Source organism: Actinia tenebrosa, unplaced genomic scaffold (genome assembly GCF_029948245.1).
Source record: "Actinia tenebrosa isolate PJP-AT-01 unplaced genomic scaffold, QUT_ActTen_1.0 PGA_scaffold8__29_contigs__length_14323225, whole genome shotgun sequence".
Lineage (NCBI taxonomy): Eukaryota > Metazoa > Cnidaria > Anthozoa > Actiniaria > Actiniidae > Actinia > Actinia tenebrosa.
The window spans coordinates 3144047-3157194 of NW_028292585.1; the positions used below are offsets into that span (position 1 = coordinate 3144047).

General features: G+C 35.3%; 2 protein-coding genes across 2 annotated transcripts; one reads left to right on the forward strand and one right to left on the reverse strand.

Moving 5' to 3' along the window:
• Positions 1-2662: 2662 nt before the first annotated feature.
• Positions 2663-8284, forward strand: LOC116286678 (uncharacterized). Its single transcript, XM_031693246.2, has 3 exons — positions 2663-2889; positions 3268-3467; positions 7116-8284. The coding sequence occupies exons 1-3, from the start codon at positions 2733-2735 to the stop codon at positions 7569-7571; spliced, it is 813 nt and encodes a 270-aa protein (XP_031549106.1). The 5' UTR covers positions 2663-2732; the 3' UTR covers positions 7572-8284.
• A 106-nt stretch (positions 8285-8390) lies between these two features.
• Positions 8391-12931, reverse strand: LOC116286718 (uncharacterized). Its single transcript, XM_031693301.2, has 2 exons — positions 12872-12931; positions 8391-12411 (listed from the first exon to the last, which is right to left on the reverse strand). The coding sequence occupies exon 2, from the start codon at positions 12362-12364 to the stop codon at positions 9842-9844; it is 2523 nt and encodes an 840-aa protein (XP_031549161.2). The 5' UTR covers positions 12365-12411; positions 12872-12931; the 3' UTR covers positions 8391-9841.
• Between the last annotated feature and the right edge of the window lie 217 nt (positions 12932-13148).

Genomic DNA, 13148 nt, shown 5'->3' on the forward strand with positions numbered 1-13148 from the left:
AAGTTTTATTAAACAAATTATAATATTTGTCAAGATAAAAAATGTCTCAAACGAAAAACAGTCAAAGCAAATCAAAAATTAATACAATTTAGACGATTATTTATAAAAAAGACAATTCCTTTATTATCTTTTTAAAAATGTTTTTCACTGAAACTGAAACGACGTTGAACTCTCAAAAGATAACGTTTATGTAGCGAGAAAAACGAGTCGTTTCAGGTGTTTCAATAAAGGCTATTAATATTTCATTTAGAACAAGTTTAATTGCAATTTGAAGTTGTTTCTCAAGTTTAATTATGGCGGCTTTACTTCAAAGTCATTGAGTAAACAATTAGAGAATATTTGTGTTATTTTTTTGCACCAACAAAACAAATTTATAAAACCTTAAAATAAAATAAAACATAAAATGACCAATTCAAGTTGACTGGGAAAATCAGTGGGGGAAACTAACCGGTGATATTCACGGTCCCTGAATGGAAAGTCAATATAGCATGAAACTCCCCTTTTATATTTTTTATATTCCGCCACTGAATAGGTTTTCCAGAACACTATAATCTTAAGTATAGAGTACTTGATATTACCACCTTCTAATACTTGAATGTACCAGCCTGTTTGGTGGGATTTCTTTATTACAAAGTTCAGTCAAGGTCGTATAACATGGGCAAGTTCCATGTGACTATAAAGAAGAAAAAATATGAGAAGTCTTTCTAATATAGCAACTATGAATACAAACACACACACACACGCATGAAATTATTATTTTTTGAATATATCTTAGGGTTGTTGTTGTTAAGTGACTTCTCGAAATTCGTTCAAGAAGAATCACTTATGAATCGAGGTAGCTGTCAGAACTGAACGTAGTCCAAATATCCTTTCTTTTCAAAGAGATTATAATAAAAATATTTTCGGATATTTTACTGGTTAGTACTGATTCAGTATTATCTCTAGGATGCTGATTATCTTGAAAAGTTAACATTAAATAATAAACTAATTCCCATGAAGTTTATGGCTGGCTGGCTAGGGCGTTTTCTTTAAGTGCGTGTTAACAAGACTTAAAAGATTAGTCAATTGAATTAGCTAGTAAATTAAGACTGAAGTTATATTCCTACTTTATTCAATCAATCACTCTAGTCTGGACACTTGAATATCATTAAATCTTTTAACCAGAGCAAAAGAACAAAAAAACTATGAAAAAAACAAAGCATGGCAAACAAGTAGGGAAGAGATTTACAACGACAAAGAAAGTGAATGACCAAGTCAAATTTACAAGCTTTTATAAATAATTTAATAAAAACGCTTATAAAAGTTAAAATTGAAAAGCCCAGCTTTCTCCAACACAGCTGTTTCACTGCTATGGTATACATTACTCCAAAGAGAATTATGTCTGAAGAAAACTCGAATTAAAAAAATCCAATAAACAAAGCGCTAGCAATGCTAAACGTGTGAAGATGATTCAAATATGGTTATGATTGTTCAAGTGGTGCTTAGACCTAATGTCTTTAGGATGACCCCGAAATTAAGAGTCTGTTTAACACCATCTTATTTAAAAAATTATTATATATATAAAAAAAAGAGGCAAGATATTCTATATTTCAATTATTTGTTTTTCTTTGGAATTACGTTTATCTGAAGGAAGATTTCAACGGACCCACCTGCCTGAAGATAACAATGACAAGAAAAGATTATGTTGGTTCATTGTCTTGCGAAATGCAGGGTTCAAAGAGGTAGATAGTCCATGATTAATTATTTACTAAATATTTTACTGGCTAGTTGGTATTAGCCATTGATTAACAAGCGTTCAACAAAATAATTACCAAAATATTGCGATTTCGAGTGCGATATATATATATATTAAAAAAAAAAAAAAAAAAAGAAAAGAAAAAAACGCCGTGGAGAATTCGTTTTCTTTAGATCTGCGTACAGTTGCCCAAAGAGAAGATCGTAATCCTGAACAACATTTCCATTGAAGCAAAGAGATAAATAATGATTGCATTATGACAATAGCGGAACGCTAGTAATTGTTAATTGCGTGTGCCAACATTTTTTGGAGTTGTTTTCTATTTAATGGCAGCCCTCGCGACGACTTGGCAACACTTTTTCTCTCGAAAGCCTTCGAAGACAAGCAGTTTATGATGTTATTCATCGCATAATCGTGATTAAGTTTAAACGATAAATGGCGACAATCGTTGCCATCAATGTTACATAAAAACAATGACACATTCGTATGGTAAACATTGATTTCAATCGAGAGGATTTGCGATGATTTGAAACGAAATGATTCTGGAAAGTTATAAGGAATAAAAACACCAAAATTTGGCAATGAGTTAAAAGAAATGGATAATAGCTAATCCAGTGATGTAGAAGGATTATCGCCCTAATCCTAATCATGGTTGTTGCGACGTAATAGACCTGTTAACCTGTCTTCAGCTCAACGTTATTTAAATATTATCTCTAGGTGGCCCCTGGAACAATAAATGTTTGTAAAAAGCTTCATAATAATCAATTGGATCTAATAAAATTATATGCAATTCGCTTATCGTCAGCCAATCAGAGGCCTCGAAACTGAAGCGATAAATAGAAACAATTTAAAGCTGGCTTCTGATTGGCTGAAATCCTTCTTTGAATGCAAACACATTTTACTAAACAATTAGCCTTGGACAGTTCATTCCACACATATCCTCAACCTTCAGCCCTGAGAGAACGAAAGAAAACACTTTTAAAGTAATAGGTAAACAATGTCTGTATCCACACTAGAGATGGACAAGAAATGGTCACTCTCTAGCCACCATTCAGACATCAACGAGCGAACATTCTTCGAGAAAAAGGCTAAAAACATGGCTGACGAGTTTCCCGGCGCTGTAAAAATGATAGGCGCGGACTTCACAAACAGGGGTAAGTACTGTAGGGGTCGGAGTAGTTACAAGAAAAGTTAGCAAAACTGTCAGTTGGATGTAAGAAGATTTACCGTTGTAAAATTCATTGGAAAATCAAAACAGTTTTAGTCATTCTTGCCGTGGACGATGCCGATACGGTATACAAACAAACCATCCTCTTATAAAAAGCTAATGAACATTTGGGTTCTTGATACGTAGATTTAACAATACGCTAACTGGATTACTATTTGATCTTAATAACAGAACAGACATCTTTCGATAAAGAATTATTTTTGAATGTAAAGGGGAAAAAAATCCAACATTCTAAGTATGAATAAAAAACTATATTCTATATTTTATATATATATATAAATCTATAACATTTTTTGGTTTGTAGATGAGTCTAGTCATAAGAGGAAACATGAAGATTCAGATGCAAATGATGAACTAAATACGATTAAAAGACGACATCGAACGACGTTTTCCAAAGCACAACTCGACGCGCTCGAAGAAGCTTTCGGAAGATCACAATACCCCGACATCTTTACGAGAGAACAACTCGCAAAAAGAATCAATCTAAATGAAGCACGAGTGCAGGTAATTTAGAGTTTGGAGCTTAAAAGTAGAGGGAAGAAGAGATGTAGTTTTATTTTTAGTGGTGACTTTTACAGACTTGTAGGAAAAATTTTTTTTAGCGATTTTATCCTTTTTGCGTATAAAAACTCGCGCGATATTTACATTTTATTTCCATGTCTAATTCCAAAGGACTGCCACTCTTCTAGATTTTTCTATTTTAATCTTCTGTGGTTAGGTCTTTTTTAGTGCAAATATTCAAAAATTACAGGAAATGTCCCGTGCAGCTCCGTCGCGAGCCGTCGAGCTCCGGTATGCGCATGCGTAGATGATAATGACACCTGTCCGACCCTATATCCACGTGTTTTGTTTAGTAAAACAAAAGCTATTAATTTTCAGTTGTTGAAACCCTTAGCTAAAAAACCTTTGGCTATGAGCACATGTACTCCACGATTTTACTTTGAATTCTCAAAATCTTTCAGTTTGTCTGTATCGCATCGCTTGCTTCTCAGTTTCTGTAACCAGACTTGTGGAAGGGTGCCATACACCCCCATTCAGACACAAAAAGGCTTAAGCTCTATAAAGAAAATCTATGTTTTTCGAGATTCCCTGGTCAGTCTTATCATCTGAGTCATATAAATTGTAATTCATTATTGAAAGAGTAATTGAAAATCCATCAACGACTCAGGAAATTTGACTTTGCAATTGAGCGTAGACAATAATCATAATATTGATTCATTTATACTCCGAACAAGAACAATAAATGGTCAAAATAGAAATGCTAAACTTTTTTGTAGACACATACAATTTTTTTTCAAAATGGACTTTCATTTTCTTTTTCTTTCTCTTTTATTATTTCCGTTCATTTCCCGCTAGAGGAACTGAATCTAATCAACATTGCCGCTTAGTTCAGGACAAATACAGAAAAAACCTTTGTTTCCATAAAACAATTCGAATCCGATAGAATAGAACACAAAATAAACTCGAAGAAAATAGATCCTCTAGTGTTGGACTTATCTTGTTTTAACATCTTTAAGACCATTTGTCAAATAGAGAACAAAAGTTACTCAAATTCGCCATGGCACGCTTACAAATTGTCTACTAATTTAGCTTATCGTCAAAACATAATTTGCTACAACACTAGGAGCATTAATCTATATCTGGCAGTTGGATAATTACGAAAATAAAAGGCCTTAAATAGCAGATTAGTGGAGGAAATTGGTCTGTCTCCGGTTTAGCTTCACTTAATTGCATTTGTTAAATAAAAGCCTTTGAATTTAATTGCTCGAGTTTGATGTCATAAGTGATGATGATATCTCGCTCTGATCGAAGAGGGGTTATTTACAAAATCGTAAATGATACCAAATTTTGTTTATCATTTTGACAACCCAGGTGTCAATGCCACATTACGCGCGCTCTTCCTTAGCTCTACAACTAGTTTATTTTAGAAAAAAAGGGAGAAGAAAACTTTAGAATCAATAAAGGGATCAATCTTGAGTAGAATAGAACGAAGTTTGAGAATTTTCGCAGCAAACTGAAGCGATTTTTCTTCGGGTTTTGATTGCGTGCTTCGAGAGCGAAGTTGAAATGTTTTGGAATGAGAGTAATGGCTTGGGTGTTGAGCTAGCTTTTGTTCAATTCTCTGATATGATTCAAAACTAAAACTAGCGGTCACTTTTCTCATTTGATGCTACCCGCAAGTCGATAAAGAACCATTTTGGCGCCAATGAAGACAGCAAACCGTCACTGCGAGTAACAACAGTTGGTCTGCTGCACGAAACGAAATCATCGTAGCTTAAGTATAACGAAAAATTACACAGCAATCACCAAAAACACTGACTTCTATGTAGCATTAATTTTTTTCCCCAAATGCATTCCTCCCGACAGACAAACAGAATAAAAGAGAAAGAGAGAGGGGGCGCGAACGAGGGGTAGAGAGGAGGAGAAAAATTCCTATCTACGAAGCGAGATCTAAAGTCAGTGGCTGAATTAAGATATTGGTTGAGATCGACATCTGTTTCGCATTGAAAATCCAATTTGAAAATATGGACACTCAAAACTATGGTTGAGACTAATTGTATAGTCAATTATATAATCGATTCCATTATGTTGGATCTTAGATATCCTCTTCAAACTCTCCCAAACGAACAAACAGAGATTTCAACAATAAGCCTCGGTTTTAAATATATATTTGAACACACATTAGTGGTCAAATAAAAGTTTTAAAACGTAGGGACTTCTCTGGGGTTTCTGTTTTGTTTTTTGTTGTTTTTTGTTGTTTTTGTTTTTTGTTTTTTTGAAACAAGTTTATCTTAGCATCAAGATTTTTATTCATTATTTTTCTTGTCGTATTAACTTCTTTTCCTAGGTAACAATTTTATTTTTCAATATAAAGGGAAAATACAAATATGATGGACCTCATAGCGGGGGAGTGCGTTTAATGAGATATTTTTTCATATTTTTTAACTGCTCCCTGCTGTTCCAACATTGGTATTTCTACGCTCGCGCAAACTGGGCACGTGGCAAACACAGACTTAACCCTATTAATCACCTTTCTTAACTAAGCATTTGGTAGATTCCAGATAAACACTGCGAGGTCAATTACAATCAAGGGCGGAAAACGTTTTTATGAGGAGCGACAGCTAGTGAACAAGACTCAACGAGACAGAAAAAAAAGCGCTTTCCCTTCGAAATGAAGAGAAACTCTAAGCGAGTTTTTATATCTATAGGCTCCTTAAATCTATTGTGAGATTCATTGGTTTTACTTTTACTTAGGTGAATCAGATACCTGTCCACCAGTTTTCTTTAGCAAGTGGCCTGACTTAAGTATTTTTAAAATAGACAATTTGCAAAGAAAACAAAAATATAAAACATGTAGACAATTCAAAAGCATTCATCCTTCATATAAATGACGCCTAAAAACTTTCTCCAAAAATTTCTCCAGAAAAATCCGATGACTTTCTAAAATTAACTCAATCAATTAACGGACTAATAGAATTCTTAAACTGAAGAATTTGGTTTGGAAGAGCCAATGCTAGAACTTCTACATAGACACGAAGGTAATTATCCCAAAATTCAACAAAATCAAAGCCAAACAAAAGCTGTACTTGAAAATAAACACGAACGACACTTTTTGACAAAATTTTGAGTAAACAGAACACAGCCCTGATAAGATTAGATTTACTTATTGAATTAAAACTTAATGTTGGTAGTAGTTCAAGGCTACAAGATAAGGATTTGTTTTGTCCATTCTATTATTATTTTCTTGAAAGAGATAATGTATAATAAAGCAAAAGATGGTAACAGCCAACCTAACAAAGCCCCCTTGCTATCAATTCAATTTTGTTTTGATGCTTTTTGATTAATGTTTTTTACTTGTTTCTGTCGTCTTGCCTCAGGCGATTCATGCCGGTATTCTAGTTCTCGTTAAGTACGCCTTAGTGCTTCATGGTATGCACCTGTAGGTGTCACTGAGAACCTTTACATCCACATGTGCTGTTATCATCTCAGAGCAAAGAACACCGGGTCAATAGCTTGATTAAATTAACTATAATTTTCACTGACAAGCTAATTTAATAGGCAATATCGCCTCGGGACATGTATACACGAGTTAGCATCTTATGCGTTGATACCTAAATAATCGTTTTAATATTTTTTCGTTAATTTTTCAAGGTGTGGTTTCAAAATCGACGAGCGAAACATCGAAAACAAGAACGTCAAAATCCCCGCGTTCCATTTCCATTCCACTCCGGAATTTTCTACCCCAACGAAACAGCGTACCCGCCTCTGATTCCAGCATATTATCCAGTGCCTCCAACAACGTGCCAGATAAGTTCACTCCCCGGCGTCAAATCATTACCCGACAGTCTGCGCTCAATCACCAACCCTGTGCGGTCACCCTGTGGTACGTGTGCACCGGGGAGTTTTTGCTGTGAGACTGGGACGAGACGGAAAATGTGGAGCCCACCATTAACAAGAAGATCTATATCTCCATTAAAGAGTTACATACATGATAAACCAGAATATCTCGAGCGAGAACCTTGGTCTAGCAAGAGCCTTGCACTTTTGAGAATGAGAGCTCAAACCTACAGCCGGGGCTATGGCGGCATTCCCAATTGCCATTCTTGATAACACATTTTCGTCATAAGACAAAACTGTAATCATTAGTAGGCATTTATCTTGCCTACTTCTAAGCTCAATAACCCGTGTAGCTCCGTTGCCTTTCTTTCTCCCGAGCGGACATGGGTGATAAGGAGTAGTTCATATGTTTTAAGAAATTCTGAAATAGTACCATCTGAAGAAAAAATGCGAGGCTGCAAAAGGTATTACAATGTACATAATATATGATTAATGTCCTGTAAATCTAATACAAAGGTGACAAACTGAGTTTGCTTTTTTTTGCTTGATAATTTTTTACTAGACTAAGCTTGATTCAAGAGCATATATTTATCAATCAGAAAGAAGAAAGAAAAAACAAAGCGCAAAGACAAGATTTATTCGTAGAGTTATCTTTAAAAATCTGAAGGGGAAAATTTGTAAAATTTAGCTGCAAAATCTTGTCAACGATTTGTAATGTGATTCAGAAATTCTCGTTTTCTAAACTAGTCTCCCCCACAGACGCTTTCAGTGTCGTCACGCAAAGCGTTACGTGACGACACTGAAAGCGGCTGTGGGGGAGACTACTTCTAAACCGGTCTTAAACTAGAATTTCCTGATCCTTCGAGCAACAAGAAAATCGCGTTTACTACTTTTGTATAAGAGATGTTTCAAAATAAAACAAATATTTCCATAAGTAAATAAATGACTCAAACATTTTAACAGAATCAAATATATAGTGTTTACTAAATAAACCACAAATTTTATATCCCATCCCTTGACAAGCTAAAAACGAAAATCAACGTTAATTCATATATTTAATGAAATATCAACAACTTTATTTACTTTTTCTATTTTGGGTTTTAAAATTTAAAAAAACAATCGCTAGCGATAATGTATTGTTTGCTTGGTTTTTAGCTGGTTTTTATTATTTGTAAATATTTTAAGTGTACGAGGCAAATACTCTGTAAAATTTTCCAAACAAAGTGTCGTTTTATTTGCAATTCTTTTGTCTTTTGTTTGTTCTTTGATTTTTCTATTTCTATTTGATCATGGGAAATTATTTTGTTACGTGGGAGAGGAAGGTGGGGCAAGCAGTTTTCTTAAAACTGTCTCTCTAGAAAGCATACCACATATCCGTAAAAACGTCGTAAAAAATTGAACAAATTAGTAAGCCCAGTAGACCTCAGTAGACCGTAGACCTAACTAATTTGTACATTTTTGTTAGAATACAGAACATGAGAAATACACCGTGCATGCGCATTAGAATCCTCAGCAGCGTCGCCAAAGGCGCACAAAACTGAAAATCTGTCAAGCAAAATAATTTCAAAAAGATTGTTAATGTTACTAATCAGAAATATAGTTTCTATTAAAGGTGAAGATAGCATTTATAACTAATTAAAATAATGATAATGTACATTGAGACGTTGTATAAATGCGCTATACCACAACCTCCCATCATTATTATTATTAAAGAATCCCAGTCAACTACAATGCACTGCGCCCACCCCTGTGTTATGTTTACATCGTTCGCCTACATCGTTCTCGAAGCTCTTCCATACACACTGGTCGAGTAAAATTCACTGTACCAATGTCCTCAAATTCCCAATTTTTTTCTTCATATTATTCCACACTTCCAGTGATTATCTTTGTGAAATTATGATTTTTCGGTCGTCCAATTGTTAGGCATCACAACTTTCGAAAACCTAGCCTTAGATTCGTTGCCAAAATTTCTCAAATCTCGCGAAAAGCTTAAAGTGACTATGTACCATCATAGCATGATGGTCATAACACATCTAGCAGGAATGACAAGACCGATGGAACTGGATTCCCAAACTTTACCTACAAAACCGCCATTTTGCTGAAAATGGCGCTTTGCTTAGCATTTCATTGTTTTCGGCGCGCAATGCATTGTAGTTGACTAGGATTCTTTAATTTCCTCTAATAATCTTCAACTGTCATATAATATTTCAAGATTCACGGACAGCTTAGTAATAAAAATTTCCTCGTTCAATCAAATCTTTTGTTTCAAGGTTTTCAAAAAGAGATTCCTCCTTATTCAAGTGTTGTATTCGACAAATCCATGCAGTCCTAACTAGTACCTGCAACTGTCATTTCTGCGCGAGTTATATGAAAACGTTATGACAAATTAAGGCTACAAATGAACAGGATAAACCTGGAGCGATGACTTTAACATTGGGTTAGTCGCCGCAGGGACAACGGAGTTGGGGGAGCCTCTCTCCCCCACTTTAAAATTACCTCCACCGTCCTGCGCTGTACTGTTCACATCGAAAGAGATGCCGCTAAGTCGCAGTCGTTTTTTTCATCTCCAAATCACTAGTATCAACACCAGCTGCACGTAGTAATGAGGATAATCTAGAGATATCCGTTGTATTGTACTCTTTCTCTCCACTCGCCAACAGCTGTTTCTTTATGTTCTCAAAAAAGTACTTTTTCTGCGGCAGGTGTTGTGTGGCTAGAACCTGTAAAATCGCTAAAAGGTCCTCCGGTTGAAAAGCCGGTATACCTCGAGAAATAACTTCTTCGCCAATCCACGTGATTAAATCCATCGTGTCAAAACTGATGGCGGAAAACGAACGCGCCAGGGAAGACAAATACATCGCACCAAAATGGCGGGAATTTCGAGACATGATTTCATCACGAAATAGACTGTAAGTATCTTCATGCAATTCTTTCGCCTTCGTCAGCGCAACCGTTGCCATAGTAATTTGAGCGACTGAAAACTCCCCCAGACCTCGTCGGAGAAGTTCCTTCCTCAAGATGTTAAAAACGAAGGCTGTGTTAAGCTTAGATTTAATCTTAGAGAAACCCCAGAGAATACGACAAATATCTGCGAGCATGTAGTCTTGGAAGGGTCGCTTACTCACTTCTTTTTCTAGTCTTTCAAATACTTGAGTTGAATGTACATTATCGAGAAGCTCACCCAAAGACCACACCAACAGGGCAAGCTGTCTATTGTCAAAAGTATCTAATGGAGTTCCCAAAATCTTTCTTTCAATTGATTTCATGAGGTCGTCAACACTCACAACATCTCTTACAACTGCAAACGCGTAAAGAATCTGGCACAAAGCAGTGTTGCTACAGTCTGACAGTCCTCTTTTAGAGATTTCTTTCCGAAGAAGTACAAAGAGGTCCTCGTGCGTCGCATTAGTTGCAGCAAATGACCAAACAAGCAGCGCGAGTTGTCGTATACCAAGTTTTGAGACATCATAATTGTCTACGATCTCATTACCAAGAAATTTAGTAAGATCTTTCATATCTATTTTCTCTCTCAGTTTTGCCAATCCCCATATGATCTGACTGAGATTCACTGCGCTTAAATCCTTGATATCTCTAGTGAAGGATTCTTTCTTGAATGAAAGTATCAAAGCATTAGATCCAAGGCTCATCTCTGCAAATGCCCAGATTATTGTCGCTAGCTCACTATCATTGAATCCAGAGAATCCACGGTGCACAAGTTCTTTGTCGACCATCGCGAAAAAAGGATGCGAGTTTATTTTTGTTTTTACTTTGGCAAAACAGCGCAAAAATGTCGCTATGTCATCAGGGCTTAACTTTCTGACATTGCGTTTCAAGGCCACATTCCTCAATAAAGTAAATAATTTCTTTGAAAAATAATTCATCTCCAGCAAAGACCATAAAAGAACAGCTAAACCTCGGTCATCCAGTCGTTTGATACCTCTTCGAAGAAACTCTTTTTCAATCTGGTTTAACAGGTCTGACAGGTTAAGCGAGTATTTTTCTTTCACTTTGGAAAATGACCAAAGAATTTGGCACAATTCTGCTGAACTAAATGCTCGAATATCCCTGCTTAAGACATCTCTTATGATAACCTTGTAAAAGTCTGACTTACCTTGATCAGCATCTGCAATTCCCAACAGAATAGGAGGAATTTCAATGCTCATAAATGTTACAAAACCACGGCACAGGATTTCATCCACCATTGATTTGAACAGTTCACAAGAATCAATACTTGATTTCAGTTTTGCAAAACACTGCACAATTTGACTAATTTCTTCAGAAGTATACTCCTTAACTTCTTGTCTAAGAATGGCATATTTTAGTTCATTGAAAAGTTTCACTCTCCCTTGCTTTGTTTCAACAAAACTCGACAGGATTGTCACCAGGTGTTTTCTCTGAAGTCCAGTCAAACCATTCTTTAGGATTAAATTTTGAATGTTATCAAAGAGAATCTTCCCATCTTCCGGCAAAAGCATATCATTGTTCTGTGATCTTTTATCTGGGTAAATATCAACCTCACATTTGTTGATGAACAACTTTTGTCTTTTGGATATTTTTCCAATAGCTTTCAAGACAATAATAATATTCTCTTTCAAGTCATTAGAGAATTCTATTGACTTGTTAATGTCATTTAATAAAGTTACATAGTGTTTTTGTGATGTCGGTTCATTTAGCAACACCAGACTTTGTTTTGCACTTTTTTCTGTACTTCGAGCAATATTGTTAAGCACTACAATCGGATCCAAGCTGTTTTCTGTATCTCGAGAGCTTATATAGTTATTTAACAGTTCCTCAACTGTTTGTTGTTTTGCGCTTGATATTTTTTGATTTTCTCTCTTATTTACAGAATTACTTTGAACACTTTTGGAGTATTCTGTACTCTTTCCAGACATAGTACTGTAATTAACAGATACATAAATGGGCTTCCATACTGTTTTTGAAGATATACATGTAGCTCCATGTAAAGATCTAGCTGGGAACCCTGTGGTGTATAGAGTTAACTTTCTTGGGTGATGCAGCACATATCTTCTCATAAGCCATGTAAATGACAGTAGTCTTGACATTACAAGATCTTGAGATTATCCTCTTACTCTATTCAGTTAAGCGTATCCTGTAAAGACACAATATATCAAATATCAAAGTTAATGCTGAGGATATTATCAACTAAAATAAAAGATAAATAAAACCACACAAAAACATCTTTGGGTATTTGGAGACGTTCTTTAATTAAGCTTATATTTCTTTCCCTGGGTCAGAGTAGGTCCCTACAGATGGTATTCAAATACAGAAAATTCAAAAATCTAAATTAAGATCTCACAGTATTATATATATATTTATTCATTCATTGCTATTTAATGGGAAAAAAAGAAAAGAGAACTAATTTCAATTAGTGAATGACTGCAATTCTTAAAAGATATCGATAAAAAGCTATTAGCTTGTAATAAGAAATAAAAACCTAATTCATTAAAAACAGATCAAAGTAATTCCTCTCAAAACAAAACAAAAAACGAGTCAGTGTTTTTGTTTATCATATTGTGTGCAGAAAGTTTTTTACATTATTTTAAACTTACCTCGAGTCTGGATAAACTTTTCAGTCCAACGATGATGCTTCGTCCGCCATATTGGATTACGAGCCCATGGTAATAAATGTCAGCGGAAAGGATACTAGATTTCCTCGGCCAATACCAACACAGGAAGCTCAACTCATCATTTACCACACTCAGTAATATTTGCACTTTATTTAAAACGACAGAATTGACAGAATTCCAATTGATGGATTGATTTTCTTTTTAACTTAGGATGTTTAAATTGACGTCCAAAGACCCAGCCAGTGTTTGCAGTCGCGCG

Excerpts from the sequence above, each read along its gene's own strand:
- LOC116286678 (XM_031693246.2), top strand. The coding sequence starts at position 2,733 with ATGTCTGTATCCACACTAGAGATGGACAAGAAATGGTCACTCTCTAGC. Across the intron at positions 2,890-3,267 it reads CGCGGACTTCACAAACAGGG|ATGAGTCTAGTCATAAGAGG; the intron begins GTAAGTACTGTA and ends TTTGGTTTGTAG. Across the intron at positions 3,468-7,115 it reads TAAATGAAGCACGAGTGCAG|GTGTGGTTTCAAAATCGACG; the intron begins GTAATTTAGAGT and ends TAATTTTTCAAG.
- LOC116286718 (XM_031693301.2), bottom strand. The coding sequence starts at position 12,364 with ATGTCAAGACTACTGTCATTTACATGGCTTATGAGAAGATATGTGCTG.